General features: G+C 54.8%; 3 protein-coding genes across 5 annotated transcripts in view; 2 read left to right on the top strand and 1 right to left on the bottom strand.

Moving 5' to 3' along the window:
* The window catches only part of LOC111942164 (uncharacterized), a 360,854-nt gene extending 359,536 nt beyond the window's left edge, over positions 1 to 1,318 (top strand). The window contains 1 exon segment of the mRNA XM_086873093.1: positions 860 to 1,318. Coding sequence (XP_086729219.1) covers positions 860 to 1,318 — 459 coding nt within the window.
* Positions 1,319 to 7,026: 5,708 nt separating this feature from the next.
* LOC147646681 (serine/threonine-protein kinase PAK 1-like) lies at positions 7,027 to 17,609 on the bottom strand. Of its 3 annotated transcripts, none has more exons than XR_015281810.1 (11): positions 13,909 to 17,609; positions 13,415 to 13,452; positions 12,504 to 13,008; positions 12,232 to 12,295; positions 11,856 to 11,904; positions 10,737 to 10,846; positions 9,854 to 9,971; positions 9,184 to 9,466; positions 8,752 to 8,948; positions 7,711 to 7,848; positions 7,027 to 7,258 (listed from the first exon to the last, which is right to left on the bottom strand). XR_015281810.1 is itself a non-coding variant. In XM_086873105.1 (11 exons), the coding sequence occupies exons 1-11, from the start codon at positions 14,435 to 14,437 to the stop codon at positions 7,166 to 7,168; spliced, it is 1,941 nt and encodes a 646-aa protein (XP_086729231.1). In that variant the 5' UTR covers positions 14,438 to 17,609; the 3' UTR covers positions 7,027 to 7,165. The 3 variants fall into 3 exon arrangements, 2 of the variants coding, with proteins under 2 accessions (XP_086729231.1, XP_086729232.1); XM_086873105.1 differs by having other exon boundaries at positions 9,367 to 9,466; XM_086873106.1 differs by having other exon boundaries at positions 9,367 to 9,466; positions 12,504 to 13,086; positions 13,909 to 17,569.
* LOC147646682 (uncharacterized) lies at positions 15,308 to 16,817 on the top strand. The gene is given in 1 exon segment (XM_086873122.1): positions 15,308 to 16,817. A coding segment is annotated over 1 exon segment (1,137 nt). The 3' UTR covers positions 16,445 to 16,817.
* Positions 17,610 to 19,510: the final 1,901 nt, after the last annotated feature.

Raw genomic sequence — 19,510 nt, 5'->3', positions numbered from 1 at the left:
TTTTTATCTCTCAGTCCTGATGCTTTGGAGATTTTCATGGCTGATGACTTCCAGAGATGGACTTGGGCAGGAGGAACCCTGAATCCTAGGTGGTCACCCCTTTTTTTCCCCCCAAACCAGACTTCTCATGCCCAAGCATTAGACAAATGGAGGAGGCAGAGAGGAAGATGCTCTGGGACCCCCAGGCAGGTGAGGAGGAAGTCACTGCCCCTTTCCCCCTCTCTTCTGCTCCATCTCCCAGCCCAGGATGGCCCCCGGCTGAAGGACAGCCCTGCTGCAGATGCCGTCCTGCCAGGGACAGACTGGGCAGAGCTCCTTCCCTGTGGCTTGGAGACAAATCCTCCCTCCCTCCCTCCCTCCCTCCCTCCCTCCCTCCCTCCCTCCCTCCCTCCCTCCCTCCCTCCCTCCCTCCCTCCCTCCCTCCCTCCCTCCCTCCCTCCCTCCCTCCCTCCCTCCCTCCCTCCCTCCCTCCCTCCCTCCCTCCCCTTGTTCTTTCCTCTTCTTGTTTCTGTACCTTCTTGATCCCTTTCTTTTTCCCTTTTTTCTTACTGTCTCTTCCACTCCTTCATCCTTCTCTACCCTCCTTCTTCTCCTTGTTCTTCCCTTCTTCCTTCCTCGCTCCTTCCTTTCCTTGTCCCTTCCTCCCCTTGTCCTTCCTCCCCCAGGCACTGAGCTGCAGAGGGAGACCAGGGAGGACAAATCCCCGCAGCAGAACCTCGTGGACGAGGCCGTTTTGAGCAGCTCCAAGGGGCAGGAATCCAATGGGGAGGAAATGCCAAAGGGATCCCCCACAGGGAGGGGCTCCAAACCCATCCCAGGCTGCTCTGAGGAGAAAAGACCCCCCCTTGGCTTCATCCAGAGATCCAACCTGGTGGTCCATGAGCAGCTTCATGCCGGGGAGAAGCCCTACAGGTGCTTGGAATGTGGGAAGAGCTTCAGCCACACCTCCCACCTCTTCATCCACCACCAAGTACACACGGGGCAATGGCCCTACAAGTGCTTGGAATGTGGGAAGAGCTTCAACTGCACCTCCCATCTCATCCCCCACATGCGCCAGCACACAGGGGAACGGCCCTACGAATGTCCCGAGTGTGGGAAAGGATTTCAGACCAGGTCAAATCTCCTCAGTCATCAGAAAACACACACAGACGAGAGGCCCTTCCGCTGCCCCGACTGCGGGAAGGGCTTCAACCGCAACTCCAACCTTGTCAGGCACCAGCGCATCCACAGTGGGGAGAGGCCCTACGAGTGTCCCCAGTGTGGGAAGAGCTTCTCACAGAGCGCTCACTTGTCCCAACACCAACGGAGGCACCAGTAAGGGAAGCCCTGTGAGTGCCCTGAGTGCGGGAAGAGCTTTGTGCGCTGCTCCAGCTCCATCCCCCATGGGAGGATGGGCGTTGGATGATCCCCAGTGACCCCCGTTGGGCAGAGCCCTGGTGATCCGTGGTCCTGGTGATGCGTGTTGGGAAGACACCTGGCTGGGAGGCTCCACATCTTCCTGGCTCCCTGTGGGCACCTGGATGAACACCGGGGCGGGAACATCCACTGGGACACAGACCAACAATGGGAATTCCTTGGAGGGAGCAGATTTGTTGACTTTCAATCCCAGAAAATCTTTTGCATTCAATCTTATCTTCTGGTGGCATCGAGGAATAACTGGATGGTCTTGGAGGTCTTTTCCAACCTCACTGAATTCACAATTTTGATTTCCTATTGCCCAAGGGTGTCTTCCACAGCCAAATGGTGATGAAGTGGGGCAAAGATCAAGGTTTTGGAGACAGTGGGGTGGAAACCCCTCCAAAAATGCTTCTTTCCTTCCACTCAGTCACAGGGATGCTCAGCCAGCACAAAGAAATCCTTTTGTTTTGGCCTTGATTTTTTTTCATTTCTCTTCTTTCCTTTAAAATATCTAATTTGGGGGTAAAAATAAAGACATTGAATTAAGACATGGGTGAGGACATTGAGACACATAGACATGGTGGGACATGGAGAGTGACGTGGGGACACATGGACAGGGACATGGCCATTCATGGGGACATGGGGGGACACGGGCACAGATGGACACATGGGGGACAATGCCAGGGGTGGAAACATGGTGGGGACACAGCCATGGGTGAGGACATGTGGGGCCATGGCCTTGGCCGCTGCCATGGGGGGAACTTGCAGGGGCTGTGGGGGATGCTGGGTTTGAGGGAGTTGAGGGTTCCTGGCAGGGACTTGGGGCTTGCTGAGGGCTCTGGGGAAGCCCAGGCCGAGCGGCTGCGGCTGCGCTGGGAGCCCCTGGCGGAGGTTCTGGGGCAGCTGCTCAAGAACCCCCTGGCCTGGAGCCCCAGCCGGGCATTGGGCTCCTGGAAGGGAATGAACGTCCTTGTGCCCAGGAGGGAAATCCCAGCACCCCCAGGGTGTGGGGGGCAGCTGAGAGGCCACAGCAGACAGCGCTGTCCTCCTCTGTGGAGCCCAAAGAACCTGCCAGCTCAGAGATTTTGGCTCTTCCCTGGAGAGCTTCTCCCTAGGTGAGACACTTTCTCTCATGGAGAGAAAAAGTGTCACTCCCAGAGGCCTTTGAGTTGAACATGTTAATTTGTTACACCCCATTGGTTTTCCTCCCTATCAATCCACCCTGATACACGTATCCCAGTTTCCCCCGCCCCTCTCCTCTATAAATACCCCGAGTTTTCCCCTGTTCAGAGAGCTGCTGTCACTGGCTCCCTTCACTGAGGGCCCTGCTATAATAAAGGCTATTTCTCAGTGGAATGCCATACAGCTCCCTAGCCTCTCTCCCTGTCGCCTGCACGCTGCCACTGAGCTGAGACCACTCACTGGGCAGAGGATGTGCCTGTGCCCCTGGACAGTCCTTTTCAGGACGGCTTCTTCAGGGTAGTCGTGGCACCCCTGCCATTGACACCGGCGCGGCACTCCTCCAGAACTGCACCTCATAATTCCCAAACTCTGGGATTCTGCCCAGGAAAAGGCTGCCAGGAGCTGCCAGAATTGAGTGAAGTGGGGGATGGGAGGCTCAGAGCAGGAGGGACCTGGAACTCCCAAAACCAAGCAGAGGGGTGGCGTGGTGGATTGGGTGGCAGTGGGGCGGGGTGGAAGTGCAGAGGACAAGGGGCACATGGGAGCTCCATATTGGGTTTGGATGAGTGGCACTCCTCCTTCTTCTTCTTCATCCCGCCTCCTTCTCCTCTCCAGCCCTTCTCCCGCTACTTCCTCTGCCCTCCTCCTCCTCCTCCATCTCTTCTGCTCCCCTGAGCCCAGCGCCCAGCCTTGGATCCCCATTTTTCCAATTCCTTCACATCCCACAGGAGGAGCCGGGGCAGGCCGGGCTGGGGCAGCGCTGGGCTCTTGGCATGGTCCAGGTACCACCCATGTGCCCCCTCCCCAAATTTCCCTGGTCGCTTCAGGGGTCCCAGCCCTTTTTAGGGTTTGCTGGGTGCCATGCTGGAGTTTGGTGTCTCCCAAGGAGTCCCCAGAACAGGGTGACAGATCGGGGGGACACACGGGGGTCCTGATCCATCCTGGGGCAGCATCTGTCCCTGACAGGGTACCCCCATGGGGTCTCCCAAGTCCCTCCCCACTGTCCCCCATAAACGGGACAGGGGCGAACTGGGAAGCTTTACTGGGAACACTGGGAGCAGCTGGGCAAGGGCAGAGTCACAGCAGGGCTGGGGGGGCACACGACCTCTCCAAAATCAGCCCAGGGATGGAGCGGGGGGTCCTGGCTGGGCCTGAAGCCATGGGGATGGGCTGCGGCTGCCAGCGGCTCAGGAGCTCTGTGGGCAGAGAAAAGGGGGTGACACTGGGCTGGGGGCCCCGGGGGAGCACACACGTTCCGGGAGAGGGAGAATATGACCCCCAGGACCCCCCCTCACCTTCTTGTGCAGGCAGAAGCTGAGCCCCAGTGCCAGGAAGACGAAGCCCAACATGGAGCCCTCGATCCATATCAGCATCTTCCTGCGGGCAGTGTACAGCAACATCTCTGGAGGTCTGCAGGGGTCAGGATCCCCCCTAAAACCTCTCACAGACACCCCAAGCCCTTCCAAGCACCCTTCCACTCTCACCCACCCCACCAGGACCTCTGAAATGTCCTCCCAGTCCCTTCCCAGCCTCCCCAGGATCCACCAAAGCCCCTCCTGTCCCTATCAAGATCCCACAGCCCCCTCCCAGATGCCCCCCTGGACAATGCCCTGCCCCTGGACCTCCAAACCCTCTCCCAGTTCCTTCCCAGCCCCACCAGGACTCATCAGGAACCCTCTCAGTCTCTTCCCAGCACAATGAACCACATCCCAATCTCTGCTTTCCAATCTTCAGTCTCCATCCAGCCCCTCCAGGCTCACTCAAATCCCTCCCAGTTACACCCAGCACCCCCAAACTCCCTCCCAGTTTCCACCAGGACCCCCAGAACCCCATCCCACCCTCCCCAATAACCTTTAATCCCCTTCTCAGCCATTCTTGGCCCACAAACCCCTCTCCCAGTTTAAATCACTCTATCTCAAACTCCCTCCCAGTTACTCCCAGTGTCGCTCTATTGGGAACGGTGAGAAGAACAACACAGACTCTCTTGTGAGTTGAACAGGAGAGCTCTTAAGGTTTATTACCTCAGATCTTTTTTTATAGACCGATACATGAAAGTATAGAAAGTTAAAACTCTTATTGGTCAGTGAACTAACACATCACCATCATTGGTCACTGGGGTACACCACCCCTCGACCTTCTCTTGCAAGAAAACACGAAACTGACAAACAGCACCTGCAGGGCTGTTCTCTATCTCTGAGGATTGTTTTAATTCCTCCCCATGATTTCCCCGGCCACTTTCTCAGGCGGGACTGAGAAAGTTATGCAGCCTGCTATTCCACAGGCACTGCGCTCCCTACTTTTGCTCATAGTTAACATCCACACTCCCAGTACACCCCAATCCCCCTCCCAGCCCCCCCAGTGCCTCCCCCGCTGCTCCCAGCGCTGTGGGGGCCGGGCCGTGCCCCAGTGCCGGCTCAGGGGGTGCTCCAGGCTGCCGTGCTCCACCTGGCAGCTGGAGCTGAGCCCGCATTGCCGGGGGAGTTTCCAGCAGCACCAGGAGCTGCTGGCTCCAGCTCAAGGCCACCAGCGAGATGGACACGCTGGAGGGCACTGGGAGAGAGTGGAGACACACTGGGATCAGCTGGGTGTGAAATGGTGCCAAGGCCGGTCAGCTCTTCCTCAGCTCCACGCCAGGAGTGGAACACACCTCAGGAGCAGGATGACCCGAGGTGTGGCTTAGAGCAATGCTCTACAGCACTTAACAGCTGTCAGACACAGTGTGGAGGCAAGAATGGGGGGAAGGTCTTTTATATTGGGGTTCAGGGAAAGGTTTAACCGCCCAAGGGTCCAGGGACAAAAGACACAGAATACAAGTGTACAGCAATTTATATATGGGGAGGGCTCAGGGGTGGATACAAAACTTCAACCAGTGAGGGATATCCTGGGGAGGGGAATAGGACACATGGACCAATGGGGTGCCTTGGATTAGGGGATTTCCAAAGGGGACGTCCAAGCAGGGGGTTGGCATAAGGCAGGATTGACAGGGGACATTTGGGAACAAGGGGCAGGGTGGACAAGATTGATAGGGAAGGTGCTGGAAAAAGGGGTTGGGATACAATGATGGGCAGGGCAGGGGAGGAGATAACTTTGGGTTAAACCAACAAAGCAGGGGGGTAATAGCCTGGCTCAGCTGCAGGGGGGTCCCAGGGTGTGAGGATGGAGGGTTTGGGAGGGTTCCAGCCCTGGATACATGGGTGCACGGGGGTCCTGCTGCAGCGGAATGGGAGTTCAGGGGGGTCCCTTCCTCTGTTCTGGGGCTCAAGGGGTCCCGGTGCCTGAAAATGGAGGTTCAGGGGGGTCCTGGTGTCCAGAAATGGGGGTTCTGGGAGGTTTCCATTCCCGAGAATGGGGGTTCAGGGGATTCCAGGTTCCAGATAAGGGGGTGCAGGGGTTTTTGGGGCCGGGGAAGGGGGTCCCAGGGGGTCCTGGTGCCCCGAAATGAACGTTCAAGGGGGTCTCTGTGCCCAGGAAGGAGGGTTCACCCAGAAATGGAAGCGCAGGGGTTCCCCATTCCCAGTGTAATAAATGGAATTGATTCGTGCTAACTAAATTGTAACTGTTATTAAAGTTATTATTAGAAACTATCAAGAATCAGTGTTATAAAGCAGATGTACCCCTTTGCAGATGTTACATGTCAAAATTAAGGTACAGGATGTAGTTTAGAAAATAAATGGTCAGTAAAACCAGAAAAAGGAGGAAACTTATGGGAAACATTAATGAATATGTATAAGCATACAGTATATAAGTTTAGCTTGAAGTGCTTTGTTTCATATGTGAGGTGAGGCGAGAAGACCCCCCCACACCCCGGTCGATTTTGATTATGCCTTAAGCATTTGTAACCACAGGCCAATTATATTCACACATATATATATATATATAAAATATGTATCTGATTATATCTACTAAATTGTATCTCTTTTTTACTAAATTGTATTCTTTTATTATTTTGTATCCAATTTATTAAGCTATGTTATCAATTAATTAAATTTGATTGTTTGGAAATTTGAAAGTCATTTATAACACTACTATATCAAAAGCAGTTAAAAGTGATTACAAACTGTGCTATATCAAAATCGTTGTGATTATAATAATTTGGAAAAGCCAACACATAATAGCGAAGGTCAACAACAACATAGTTCTTTATCACAAACACAGGGCAGGTTTTTCCCTTGCATGGAGCACTTGGGCCTTCCCCGGGCCCCTTCTGCCCTCCCGCAGAACCAGAGGCATTTTCCAGCGCACACAGTTTGTAAGCAAGAGCCGGCTGCAGCCCAGAAGGCTCCAAGCGCCTCCTTCCAGGCTGACTCTGCAGATGCCGAGGCTGCTCTGGGCTCTGCCAGGCTCTGCTGGGGCTCAGCTCTGGGCGAGGCTGGGCCCGCTCTCCCCTCGCAGTGCTCCGGGCAGCTGAGTCACAGCGGGAGAAGGACAGGACACCTCAAGGGACTGGAGGTTTAACAGAGATTTTATTCAAATAACTGCCATAACAAACAGGCTGTCCTAACCTACTCTAACTAACTAACAGTGTTAACTAACATTACTAACTACTTGTCCTAACTACTATAACGAAAAGTTGGCCTCCTGTGCTTCATCTCCTCCTGCGCTGCTCCCTCAGTTGCTTTGCTGCAGTGATCAGAGGGGTCAGGCTGGAGAGAGGCTTGGCTGATGACAAAAATGGGTGCTGCCCAAGGGATAAAAAAGAAAGAAATGAACTGTTACTTTCCAGACTCAAGTTCCTCACAGGCTCTGTTGCAACAGGACAAAGGGGAATGGTTTGAAAGTCAAGAGAGGGAAGCAGGCTCAGATTAGATGTAAAGAAGAATTGCTGTAGCAGGAGAGTGGGGAAACACTGAGAGAGGGAGCCCAGAGATGTGGGAGGTGGCTCCTCCCTGGAAACATCCAGGCTCAGGTCAGGCAGGGCTCTGAGCCACCTGATGTGCTTGAAGATGTCCCCGCTCGTGGCGGGGCACCAGCTCCAGATGAGCTCGACAGGAGCCTGCCAAGCCAAAGCAGGCGAGGATTCTGCTGGCTTTGCGTGTGAAAAGCAGCGGGACTGGAGATGATGGGAGGGGGGCCCCACAAGAAAAGCCCTCCCTGGCGCTGCCGTTTCCCCCGCAGCCGCTTGGCATTCACCTGCAGCAGCTCCTGGGCAGAGAAGCGCCGCTCCTCGTCCGGCTCCAGGCTGCACTCGAGGAAGTCCCGCAGCAGAGCCGACAGGCGCCTGGGCTCCTGCAGCTGCGGGCTCCCGTTCTGCCGGATCAGAGCGCGGGCCTGCAGGAGAAGCAAACACAGCGCTCTGACAGCTTCCTCCACACCCACACGTGCTCACATCCAGCCCGCTTTCTCTGCCCCAGCTCCCCGGGCACTTTCCTCCCTGGCACAGATGCTGCTGCTCACAGCTCATTCTTCTGGGCCAGCCAAAAAACCCAAACCCTGGTGCAGCCACAGCCATTGCAACATCCAAATGATCTTGCCTTCAGAGCCGACTGCATTGGCTGACTTTGTCAGCAGGAACCTCCATCAGAAATAGCCCATTTTGCTTCTCCAAATACAGACGCCAGCTTTACAGGCCATTTTCAAGAGTTAGTGTGGTCTGCCTGTGTTATTTTAAGGGATTCTTACATCAAATGCATCTCTGCAGTGCCACTGACCCTCAAGTAAAAGCATTCCTGTTGCCCCATGCCAGAAACTGCCAGGCAAGGAACAGCAGGTTTGTGTGGCTGAAAGCTCAGGCTTGGTGACACAGAGAAAGTGAAAGGAAGGAAAGAAATATGTTAGAGTGTGGGGATGTTAAACAATCATCTTCATGTTTTAGACAAGTTTCCCAGTGAGAAGAGCCAGGGGGAGTTCATCTCACAAAACCTCTTTTAGAAACTCCTCCAGAAATCTTGTTGGGTTTGGGTGTGGGTGTTGGGGTTGGTTTGGGGTTTTCTGCAAGACAGCATTAGAGCTGATGCACTTGCTTCATGTATTTGGGTCATCCTCACAAGAGCTGCAACAACTTAAATCCCAAAGCAAATTGTTGCTGGAGGCTGCAGAATATTTGTCTGTGTTCAGGCTCAGGTGCTGTGGGAATTCCCTTTGCGATGTGCAGAAACCTCCAGCTGCTCCTCCCAGTGCAGGGTCACCCTGTGCTCACAGGCCTCTGCAAAGCCTGGAGAATTTGCCTCTTACCATGGCCCCCGTTTGCTGGAAGTAAGGAGGTTCTCCTTCCACCATCTCGATGGTCACAATGCCAAAGGACCAGATGTCCACCTTGGGGCCGTAAGGAGAACTGGTCACAACTTCTGGGGCCATCCAGTGAGCAGTGCCCACCATGGAGCTGCACTGGTCCTGCTCAGGGCTGAGCTGAGCGCAGAGGCCAAAATCAGCTGAGGACAGAAACAAGCACTGTCAAAGGCAGCTGCAATGAGGAAACCAAGCACAAAGATTCCCCACTCTCAGTCTGGGAATGCATGCTGAATCCAGCTGGAAATGTCCTCAGGGCTGTAGCCAAGGAAAGATGGAAGTGGACCCTTAAAGAAGCCCTCAGCTTTCATGCTTGGCTTTTACTGATTTCCTTTGAAGCTTTAGATTGCAACTCCTGCCCCTCTGGGAGGGCCATACCCAGAGCAAAGGCACTCCTGACAGCCTGCTCCTCTCCTGAGCTCTCTGCACGGGGCAGCCGCTCTCAGCTGGCAGCAGGGGCCGGGCAGTGCCACCAGCAGCACTTGTGGGGCTCTGGCCCTCACTGGGAAGCAGCCCCACAGCCACACCCCGGGAGCGCCGTGCCTGGCCAGGAACACCCACCCAGCTTGACAGAGCCGTCCATTCCCAGAAGGATGTTGGAGCTCTTCAGATCTCTGTGGATCACCCGGATGGAATGGAGGAAATCCAGGCCCTGCAGACACTGAGAGACAACAAGAAACACGAGGGAAAAAATCAGAGGCCGGAATATATCACACAAGAAAGGACAGTTTAGAATTCTGCCAGCAGCAACTTTGCTGTGACAGCCCAGGAGTGCAGTGCAGACAAGCTCCAGGCAAAAGGTTCAAGGCAAAGCTGAGAACAGCAAATCCAAAAAAGCCAGGGAGTACCACAACAGCAGGAAAGAAGACAAGAACAGAGTAGAAATGCAGTGATATTTGCAGGCCGTTCACTTCAGAGGCTCTTTCCTCTCCAGCTCATAAAAACAACAGAGAAACAAAGGCCTGAGCATGGAGCCACTCTGCTCTCACAGCCTCTTTGGAAGGACCACGGTGTCCCAGCCATGGGAAGCACAAGCAGGATCCCTCACCTCCTGACTGACAGCTGCCATCTCTCCTTCAGCCATGCGTGTCTGTCTGACAACGTCCTGCAAAGTTCCTCCATCCATGTATTCCATCACCAGCCAGAGATCTCCATCAACAAGGAAGCTGGAAGAGGAGAACAATGGCACAGAGATGAATGTGCATTGCTCAGTTCCCCCAGGGAAAAGCCCAGAGTGGAGTTTTGTTCCCAGGTCACTTGTCAGTGAGGGCAGAATCAGATGGAGAGACATTCCTGCCAGGCTGCACAGGCCTTGGAATCTGCCCAGTCTAAAGGAGAAGGAGGCACCTGGGAGAAAGGAGAGGCCTTAGATGGCAAGCAGGTGAAAAATGCACTTTAGCAACAGCCCAGCTCAATGTGGAACCACAACACTTGTCCCCAGCTGCTTCAGCATCTGAACTCATCAGTTCCACCATTCCCACTGGAACAAGGCAACACAACTTCCAGAGTTATCCAGGGGAGGAGGCCGTGCAGCACTTGGGGCAAAAGCAGGCAAATGCTTGGAAAACCTTGCACAAAGTCCCTTCAGAAATAGGCAAGGCCATTGAAAAATGGGCAAATGAGGCATTTCTGGAAACAGGAACCTGGTCTTCCTGTCACCTGCAGCAATGGGACAGGGCTGGGAAGAAGAAGCCAAGGAAAATAATTTCTACCAGGGTTTATCAGCACTTGCTGTAAAACACAGCAAATGGGGTCAACTTGAAGAAAAAGCCAAAGCAAAGCAACAAAAGCACATGGAAGGAGTGAAGTGCCAGGCTGTTGTTCTGGGAAGATATGGCCGGGTCAGGCATTTTCAGAACAGGCTACAGACTGGGGATGCCAGGAAAGATGAACGCAGGGCCCCTGTATGGGAAAAGACCTGAAGCACTCACCTGTCCAGAGAGTTGACAATGTTGGGGTTCTTCTTGTCCTTCAGGACCACGACCTCATTCACAGCTCGTTCCCTGTTCTGCCCTCTGAGACTCATTTTCTTGATGGCCACCTGAAGGGACATTGCAGACCTTTAACTGGAGCAGTCTGTGGCAGGAGGCCGCAGCAAACACGGAGCGAGTCTTTTTGGAGCGAGCGAGCCCGGCTGTGCCAAACTGCCTTGGGATGGGACACCAGAGCTCAGCAAGTGCCATTCCCACAGCCCATTGCTCTGCTCGCTGGGGCTGTTACAGGACTCATGGCCAGAGACATTTGGCTCTGTAAGCTCTGCAGAAATGCTCCCTCAGCTGTCAGCCTCAAAGCTCTAACAACATTCTCTGCACCTACAGTCTTCTCAAATGGCCTCAACACTCTTAGGATTATTATTCCAACACATTTTGCAAGCAGGAGGTAATTCTGTTTCTGTGCACACAGAGCAAAACAGCCGGGAACCCTTTAGCAATTCTATGGCATTTGGCCAGGATTTCAAATGTCCCTGCCCTGTTTGGGATAGCACAACAAAGCAAACGTGCACATCCATTGCTCAGATAATCCCTGTCCCAGCTGCCACTGACACCAGACCCAAACACAGCTGCAGGGTTTAGGAGAGAGCTTTGCTCTGCACATCCATCTTCTCATTTCTCTCCTGTCTCTGTGGGAACAGCTGCAGTAGGACTAAAACCCCAAACTGAGCCCAAGCAGGATCTGTCCTTAATTAGGCCTTGAGGTATCCTGATGGAACTCAGGATGATAAAACTGCTAAATAGTGTTCCTGTCTGAGGTTGGGATGAAGGTAAATTGGGCCTCAGTCTCCAGCAGCTGATGCATTCACACTTTTAGACATGAAGACCAGGCCAGCGTGTCCTGCTCTGACAGACACCGCTGCCCTCCTTGCCTTCCTTTGGGCACTTGAGAAGGACCAAGTCTGTCCCAGCTGTGCTCTGCAGGCTGACCCTGCTCTGCCTTCAGAGGAGCAGCCTGTGCAGGAAAGCTCTGCTGGGCCCCACAGCTCCAGCCACAGCTCCCAGCAGAGGGGAAAGCCCTCGAGAGCTGCCAGACGTGCTGGGCGTGTTGACACTGACCTCTCCTCCCGTGGCCCTGTCGAGTCCTTTGGAAACGGTTCCAAAAGCCCTGGAGACAAAAACAGCAGAGAAGAAAGAAGCAGCGCTTTAGGCCCTGGCAGTGAAAGCCAGCCCAGACAGGAGATCTCTGCTGCCTGCAGCGTTCACGAAACACCCGAGTGCATCCACCCTTCAAACAACAGCACAGCAGCCACCAGCCCTCTGCCATGCAAGGTGTGCAAGAGAAAACAGTTATCAATTCTGATCAGCCCTGAGAGGCAGAAGCATCGTACCCCAGTGTCTGAAGGGGTTTGGAGCTCTCCTGACTTCTCACTGCATCCTGCACCAGCAAAATACCTGGGCCCTGCTTGTGCAGAAGTAACTGCCTTGCCCTTACCCTTGGCCAATCTGCTCCAGTTCCAGGTATTTCTCGGCAGGCTCCCCCACGCTCACGGTGTTCCCTGAAAGAAACCAGGTGGAAGATGCTCCCTCTCAGATGAGAGCCAGAATGCAGCCCCACTCCCTGGGGCCGGGAGCCCCTTGCTCTCAGCTGGGGAAGGACAATAAATGACCCTGTGCCATTCAGCTGCAGAGCAACCCTGGGTGCAGCTGATGCTGAGACACACACACAGCACCCTGCTCTGGCACACAGGAACAGAGCAGACGTACTCAGCTGCATCAGGCTCCACTCCCCGCTCCCCTCTGGCTGCAGGGCTGTGCTGCTGTCAGAATGTTCAGCCCAGGATCCTGCAGCACAGGGAGCTTCAGTGTCCTCTTCAGGAGCAGAGGGAGGTTCTCCATCCTCTTCCCAAAGCACAGCATCTTCTCTTTCCTCTTCCCAAAACTCTGCAGCTTCTCTGTCCTCTTCCCAAAAAGCTGCAGGTTCATCATCATCTTTCCAAGCCATGGGACATTCTCTGTCCGCTTCCCATGCTGGAAGATGTTCACCCTCCTCTTCCCAAGCCACAGGATGTCCACCATCCTCGTCCCACACCGGGAGATGTCCACTGTCCTTGTCCCACACCGCGGGAGCCTCGCTGTTGTATTCCCAAACCGCGGAGTGTTCTCCCTCGTCTCCCAGAACAGCGGGAAGTTCACTGCTCTCTTCCTCCTCTTTGGCCTCCTCTTTGCAAGCAGAGGGAGCCAGAGGAGGTGCTGATGCTGCTTTGGTGCCCTGTGGACAGACGGGAGCGTGAGGGACGAGAAGTTCTATCTCAGTTATCACCTTCTTTATCCTCAGCTACACATCCAGCTGCACTAAGCAGAAATAGGGTTCAGAGCTGTTCAAACTAACAATGGGCTAAAGCCGACATTGCCACTTATTGTTGGGAATTCCATATTCCAGCATGGCTAAAGCCAGCAAGCAATCTTCTGCCTGCAAAACCAGTCCTGCAGCTCTTCAAAAGCTCTTCAGCAGAAACAGAGAAAACTGCCAGGGATCTCTTTGCTGCTGCTGCTGCTGCTGCAAAGACACTGACAGGAACTTTCCTTCAGCCTCCCAGGCTGGCACTCGGCTGCCACACGCCGAGCTCACAACTTGCTGCACAATTCTGAACACCAAAGCTTCCTTTGCCACTCACCGAAGGAGGAGCTGCTGGGGATCCACGCGTGAGGTGCCCTGCAACGGGAGAGGGAACGTGAACCAGATGTTGTTAGGAAAAAACTGCCTGTGGTGGGAAATGAGCAAGGCAAGCCCGAGAGAGCATTTTGCTTTCACAGCATCCCTCCAGGAGCCACAGGCCCTTCACACAGCAAGCAAGAGAGCAGCACAAAATACTGGGCTGTGTCAGCTCTTGGCTGGAGCAGCAAACGGAGGGAGTTCCAGGCTCCGCTGCCACAGACTCCCCGCTTGAGGGAACAGAACCCCCCCAGGCCTCATTGCAAATGCTGTGCACGCCCCGCTGGCTGCAGACACCCCCTTTTTCAGCTGCAGCTTCTGGCAGGAGCTCTCCCAAACCAACCCTGTCCTCATGGCAATTTGGTCACAGAGTCAACTCCGTTCCAGTGGAAGAACAGAAAGCACACAGCAAGCCCAAAGCCACAGAGGCTGCACCGAGGGAAAACCTCAACTTACGTGCCAAGTGGGTTAAAAAATACCCCGAATAAGCCACAGAGAACAGAGTGCCAACTGCAGCAACCACTTGCTGCATCATTTTGGCTGCGCTGCACACGTCTGCAGACTGTACCCCTGCAAGCACAGAAGGACACCCGTCAGGGGCTGGGCTGGCTGCTGAGAATGCCTCGGGCAGGAGGATCCTCTGGCAACGAGCAGGCGCCCAGAGCCGCTCTGGACACTGAGGCCTCCGTGTCCCACAGCAACGGGAACACCACGGGGACGTGGCAGCGTTCCTGTGACACCACAGCAGCCGCTCACGCAAAAACCGCCTGGAAGCTTCTCCTGTGTCACAAAGGAGCACAAAAAATCCTCCCAGGGCACAGCCTATTGCCCAAAGGATCCAAGAGGAACTCTGAAAATGCAGCAAACAAGGACACCCCATAGCCCAGTCTGAGCACTGAGGAGGAACGAGGACAGCACCAAACCAAAGCAAACACGACCTGTAGTCACTGATACTGCTGAATAAAACCAGCAAGGCTTGTTCCATCTGGAATCTTTGTTCTAGTTCTAAAAACAAGCAAGATTCTCCACTGTAAATATACAGAAAGCAGGAACTGGGGAGGAGGTGGGATTAGGAAGGAGGAGGAGCAGGAGGAGGGAGAAAGGAAAAGGAGGAGCAGGAACAGGAATAGAAGGAGAAGCTGGAGGTTCCAGTGCCCTCTGTGTCCGCAGCACCCCCGGCCACGGGCCCATCGCCCCCACTTCATCCTGCAGGTGAGCAGGGAGGGGGAGCTGGTCCCAAATCTGTCAGGGGGTCCCTGAGAGGGTCTTTTTATTGGAGTGTGTTTGGAACTTGCAGATTGTGGAATTGAGCCCCATATATTGTCTGGTGTCCCTGGGAGGTTTTTATCCTCTGTGTGTGTAGGTTTGGATCTTGCAGGACCCCAAAGCTGAGCCCCTTGGGGGATCTTTGGGGTCCACGTGGCCATTGCCCAGTATTGGCTGGGGAGGACATTGGTCCTGGGGACCCCTGGGAGAGCAGAGGAGAGGAACCCCTGGGACCCCCAGAATGGGGAGAGCAGAGAGGGGCGATCCCGGAGCTGGGGGACCCTGGCAGCTTGGAGAGGTGGGAGCCTGGAGAGGAGAGACTCCTGGGATCCCTGGGATCTCAAAGCAGAGATCAGGGGAGAAGGGACCCCATGGACCCCCAAAAGCCTCTGGATCATCGCTAAGGAGGACCCCAGAGGAGGGGGAACCCCTGGAGCCCTTGGACCCCCATCATCCCAGGGAACTGAAACTTCTGGGAGACCAAATAGGAAAGACAAGAGATGGGGAAATCCTGGGAGACTTTTTTTGAGGCTGAATATTGATATTTTGGAGATTATCATGGACACAAGACTCCTGCTGAGCTCTAGACATGGACTTGGGCAGGAAGAGCCTCTACTCCAAGGCACTCCCACTTTGTTTACCCCCAAATCAGGATTTGTCATTCCCAAGCCATGGCCAGATGGAGGAAGAGGAGGAAAATCCCCAGAGATCCTGCATGAGGAGGGGCTGCAATCCCAGCCCAGGGAGCTGCAAGGAGGAAAGATCCCCCCTGTGCCAGGAAGGCATCTGGAGATCCTGCCGGAGCTCAGAGCTGGGGGAGAGAGCTCATGGCAGGGAGAAGCCCCACAAATGCTTGGAATGTGGGAAGAGCTTCAGCTGGAGCTTCAAGCTGAGGGAACACCAGAGGATCCACCCTGGGAAATGGCTCTGGGAGTGTGGGGAGTGTGGGAAGGGCTTCAAGAATAGCTCCCATCTGATCTGGCACCAGGTGATTCACACTGGGGAGAGCCCCTAGGAGTGTGGGGAGTGTGGGAAGAGGTTCAGGAAGATCTCTGTCCTGATTAACCACTGTAGGATCCACACAGGGGAAAAGCCTGGAAAGTGCTTGGAATGTGGGAAGAGCTTCAGTCGCAGCTCCCACCTGATCTGGCACCAGAACATCCACACAGGAGAATGCCCCAGCGAGTGTGGGGAATGTGGGAAGAGCTTCATTGAGATGTCCAATCTGATTTGTCACCAGAAGATCCACACAGGGGAAAAGCCCTACACGTGTGGGGAGTGTGGAAAGGGCTTCAGCTGGAGCTGCAAACTCGGAGCACACCAGTGCATCCTGAGTGTGGGAAGAGATTTCCAAGGAGCTCAGGTCTCATCAAACATCAGTGGATTCACACAGAGGAGAGGCCCTTCCACTGCCCTGACTGTGGGAAGGGCTTCACAAAACTGCACCCTCATCAGGCACCGGCACATCCACACTGGGGAGAGGCCCTATGAGTGTCCCCAGTGTGGGAAGAGCTTCTCACAGAGCTCAACCTTGACCAAACAGATCTTCCTGACTCCCCGTGGGCACTTGGGTAAACACAAAGGCAGGAATATCCATCAGAACACAGACCAACAATGGGAATTGCAGATTGACTGCCCCTGGAGATTCACTGGGATGCAGAGATACACCCAAAGCCCCTGGAGAAGCCCATGCCTGAGCAGGGGAATGCCTGAGATGAGGCTGTGACCCCAGGGGACACCTGTGGACAGAGGGGTCCCTGCTGGAGCCGCCTGTCCTGGAAGGACTGACCCCGTGGCAGAATGACCCACGCTGCAGCACTGTGAGGGGGCTGCTCCCATGGAATGGACTCAGGTTGGAGAAGTTCCTGGAGACCTCTCTGGTGGGAGAGATCCCAGAGTGCAGCAGGGGAATGACTCCTGTCCCTGAACAGCAGGAAAAGCCCTGGGAGATGAACTGACCATGCCTCCATTCCCTGTATCCCTGCACTGCCAGGTTAGGATGCAGAGCTGGAAGGAGGGAGGGGTGGAAGGAAGGTGCTTTTAAGGGTCTTCTTATTCTCCTGCTCTGAGCTTATTGGCAATAAATTCAAGTCAAATCTCCTGTTTTATCCATGACTTCATTTGATGAGGAAATGCTCCCGGGTCCTTAACTCATGAACCCTTGGTTAAATTTTCTCTCCCTGTGTGGCTGTGGAGGGCAGTGAGAGAGCAGCTGTGGTGGGTGCCTGGACTCGGGCCAGCATCACCCCACAGCAGTGGGACATGTCCTTGTGTGGCCCTGTGCTATGGTGCTACAGGTGCTGTTGCTTTTGTCTCCCTTATGATTTTATCTTTTGCGTTAAATGCTCGTGAAGTGCCCCCGGTGACCCTCGTATTCCCTCGGCTCCGGTATCCCCGTCCCTTCCCCTGCTCCCCGTCCCACGTTCCATCCCGGCTGGCGGAGCCTTGGAGCTGCCGTGGGGGCCGTGGGGCTGCCCCGGGGGCTGCGCCCCGAGCCGGGGCCCCTTCCCAGTGCTCCCAGTGTGCCGATCCAGCCTGGAGCAGCCAGCGAGGGCTTCAGCTGGGACGGCAGAGAGGCGCTGCTGGGGGGTCCCGGTTCACTTAAGTTTGGTTTTGGTAATTTTGGGAGTTTAGTGCAAAAAATCTCTCCTCTCCTCCACTCAGCCAAAGGGGCGGGGGGGGGGGGGGGGTCCCTTATTTGGGGGAAATCAAAGCGATGCACTGATGCTCCTAATTAGATGTGCATGAGCCTCCAGGTCTTCCCGCTGAGCCGGAGGCACCCAGCAGCCAGGGCTGGGCAAGGCGGGCCGGGAGGTGCGGAGAACTTTGTTTGTGTTGGGAGCTCAATGGCGGCTCGGGCCGGGCCCGTTCCAGGGCTGTTCCTCCTCCCCGCCTTTCCCCTCACGCAGCCCGGGGCGGGCCCTGAGAGCGCGGGGCGGGGCTGTGCCGTGTGCAGAGCCCGCCGCTGGCAGCGATTGGCTGCTGCTGCCGTCACTCGTGGTTTTGGCGCGCGCTGATTGGGCAGAGCGGGGACAAGCCCGGCCCCGCTGGCGCCCCCAGGACGGCCGTGGGGCAGGAGAGCCGCCATTGCCGGAGCGTCTGTGCGGGCCCGGCAGCGGCGGCAGCGGCGGCCGGAGCCCGGTGAGGCGGCGGCGGAGCTCGGAGGCGGCCCCGGCCATCGCAGGTGGGAGCCGCGCTCGGTTCTGCGGGGGCTCGGGGCTCGCTGCGGGCCCGGGAGGGGGCGGCAGGGGGCTGTGGCGGGTGGCTTGTGCCGTGGCCGGCCCGTGTTGGCCCTGGGCTGAGGGCGCTGCGGGAGCGGCTGCCCGCGGTCTCCTTGCCGCTGGGGCCTCGGCAGGAGGCGGTGGCGGAGCAGCGCTGGCTCGTCCCGCTTCGTGTCGGGAGGCCGGAGGTGGCTGCGCTGGGCCCGGGGCCGGGCGGGAAAATTCCCGGCGCCAGAGGTTTGTGTGGCCCAAGGAGCCAGAGGAGCGGTGTGCAAGTGACTTTATTGCTGCCCAAAGGGAGAGGCCATGGGGCATTTGCCGTGCGCTCTCTCCAGTTCTTGGAGGACGCGGCCTCGTTTTTGTCCTGATTTTCCCGGCCGCACGTCCCTGTCCCTTTGCCCAACACTGGCCGAGGTGCTTGGAAGGTTCAGCCTTCCCGATCCGCCTGCTGCATGTCCTTTTTGTATAACACCCGATATTCCTGGCTCTGTGAAGTGTTTGATCTTCTGGAAGTTCAGGAATGTAGCGGGACTTGGTTTGAGCAGCAGTCCTTGTCAATTAGTAACATTTTCTGAAAATGATGGTTTCTCCCTTTGTTGCCTTATGTACAAGTCCCTGGCCCTATCTCCAAGCAGATTCACTCATTGCCTCTGTTTTTTCTTCCTGGAATCAGCCCAGTTCCTCCTGCAGGCAGGAAGCCCCTGGGCCATTGTGCAGGCTTTGTCTCATCAGTGTTCATTTGCATTTCTAAAGCTCCTCTCCTGGCTGCCTGGAGCAAAGCTTCTCTTCCAGGGCAGACATCCCGTGACTCACACGTGGCCCCCCACAGATCTGCTATTTATTTTTTTTTAAACAATATTCTAATAATTGTTTATGTGTTAAAGCACCAACTTTAAAGCTCTTCTAGTTTTCAAAGTGCAGCTTAAAGGGGAACATCAAAAAACTCATACCATCATTTTTTAATGACTAAGAGTCAAGTACAAATATAAAACAAAAATGAGAAAGCAATCAAGTGTTTTCTTTTCATTCTCCTAGGACTAAAACTGATTCTCACACCACTGGCCCAAACAGAACCGACAATATAGAAGTAAAATTATTACAAAAAATTACTCTAACGGTGTAATCCTTTCACTGAAACTGAGAAAAGCAAAAACTATTCAACAATGTCTTTAGAAAAATAAGGCATTACTTGATTCTGGCCAGAATGTGCAACAGGAATAATTTCATGCACACTTAGGCTGGGTGTGCAGAGAAAATCATTCCATGACACACGAGTTTGACTAGATTTTTCTAAATTTATACACTCTGACACCATAGAAAACCCTTGCTTTATTGTTCATTGGTTTCAAGGTGTGGAGTTGTTAGGATTTGGTTTCCTGTTGCATCCGGATTTCTGTGCCTGTGATGGGAATTAGGTGGGCACTCCTGGATTTTCTGCTCAGCCTTTTCCAGACCAGGTGTCTCCAGTTGTGCCTGGGGCAGTGTCTGGGGTAAGATGTTGGTTGATGTTTGCTGCTGGGTGTTGATGTTTTGTTGATGGTCGTTATCTTGGGGGGAATCTTTGGGCTATT

This window comes from Cyanistes caeruleus, unplaced genomic scaffold (assembly GCF_971803275.1).
Source record: "Cyanistes caeruleus unplaced genomic scaffold, bCyaCae1.hap1.1 HAP1_SCAFFOLD_87, whole genome shotgun sequence".
NCBI classification, from domain to species: domain Eukaryota; kingdom Metazoa; phylum Chordata; class Aves; order Passeriformes; family Paridae; genus Cyanistes; species Cyanistes caeruleus.
The sequence above is the reverse complement of the archived record's forward strand: the minus strand, read 5'-3'. Positions and strand labels throughout refer to the sequence as shown.

Excerpts from the sequence above, each read along its gene's own strand:
- LOC147646681 (XM_086873105.1), bottom strand. The coding sequence starts at position 14,437 with ATGGAACAAGCCTTGCTGGTTTTATTCAGCAGTATCAGTGACTACAGG. Across the intron at positions 12,296-12,503 it reads GTGGAGCCTGATGCAGCTGA|GGAACACCGTGAGCGTGGGG; the intron begins GTACGTCTGCTC and ends GGTTTCTTTCAG. Across the intron at positions 9,972-10,736 it reads ATTGTCAACTCTCTGGACAG|CTTCCTTGTTGATGGAGATC; the intron begins GTGAGTGCTTCA and ends CTCCTCTTCCAG.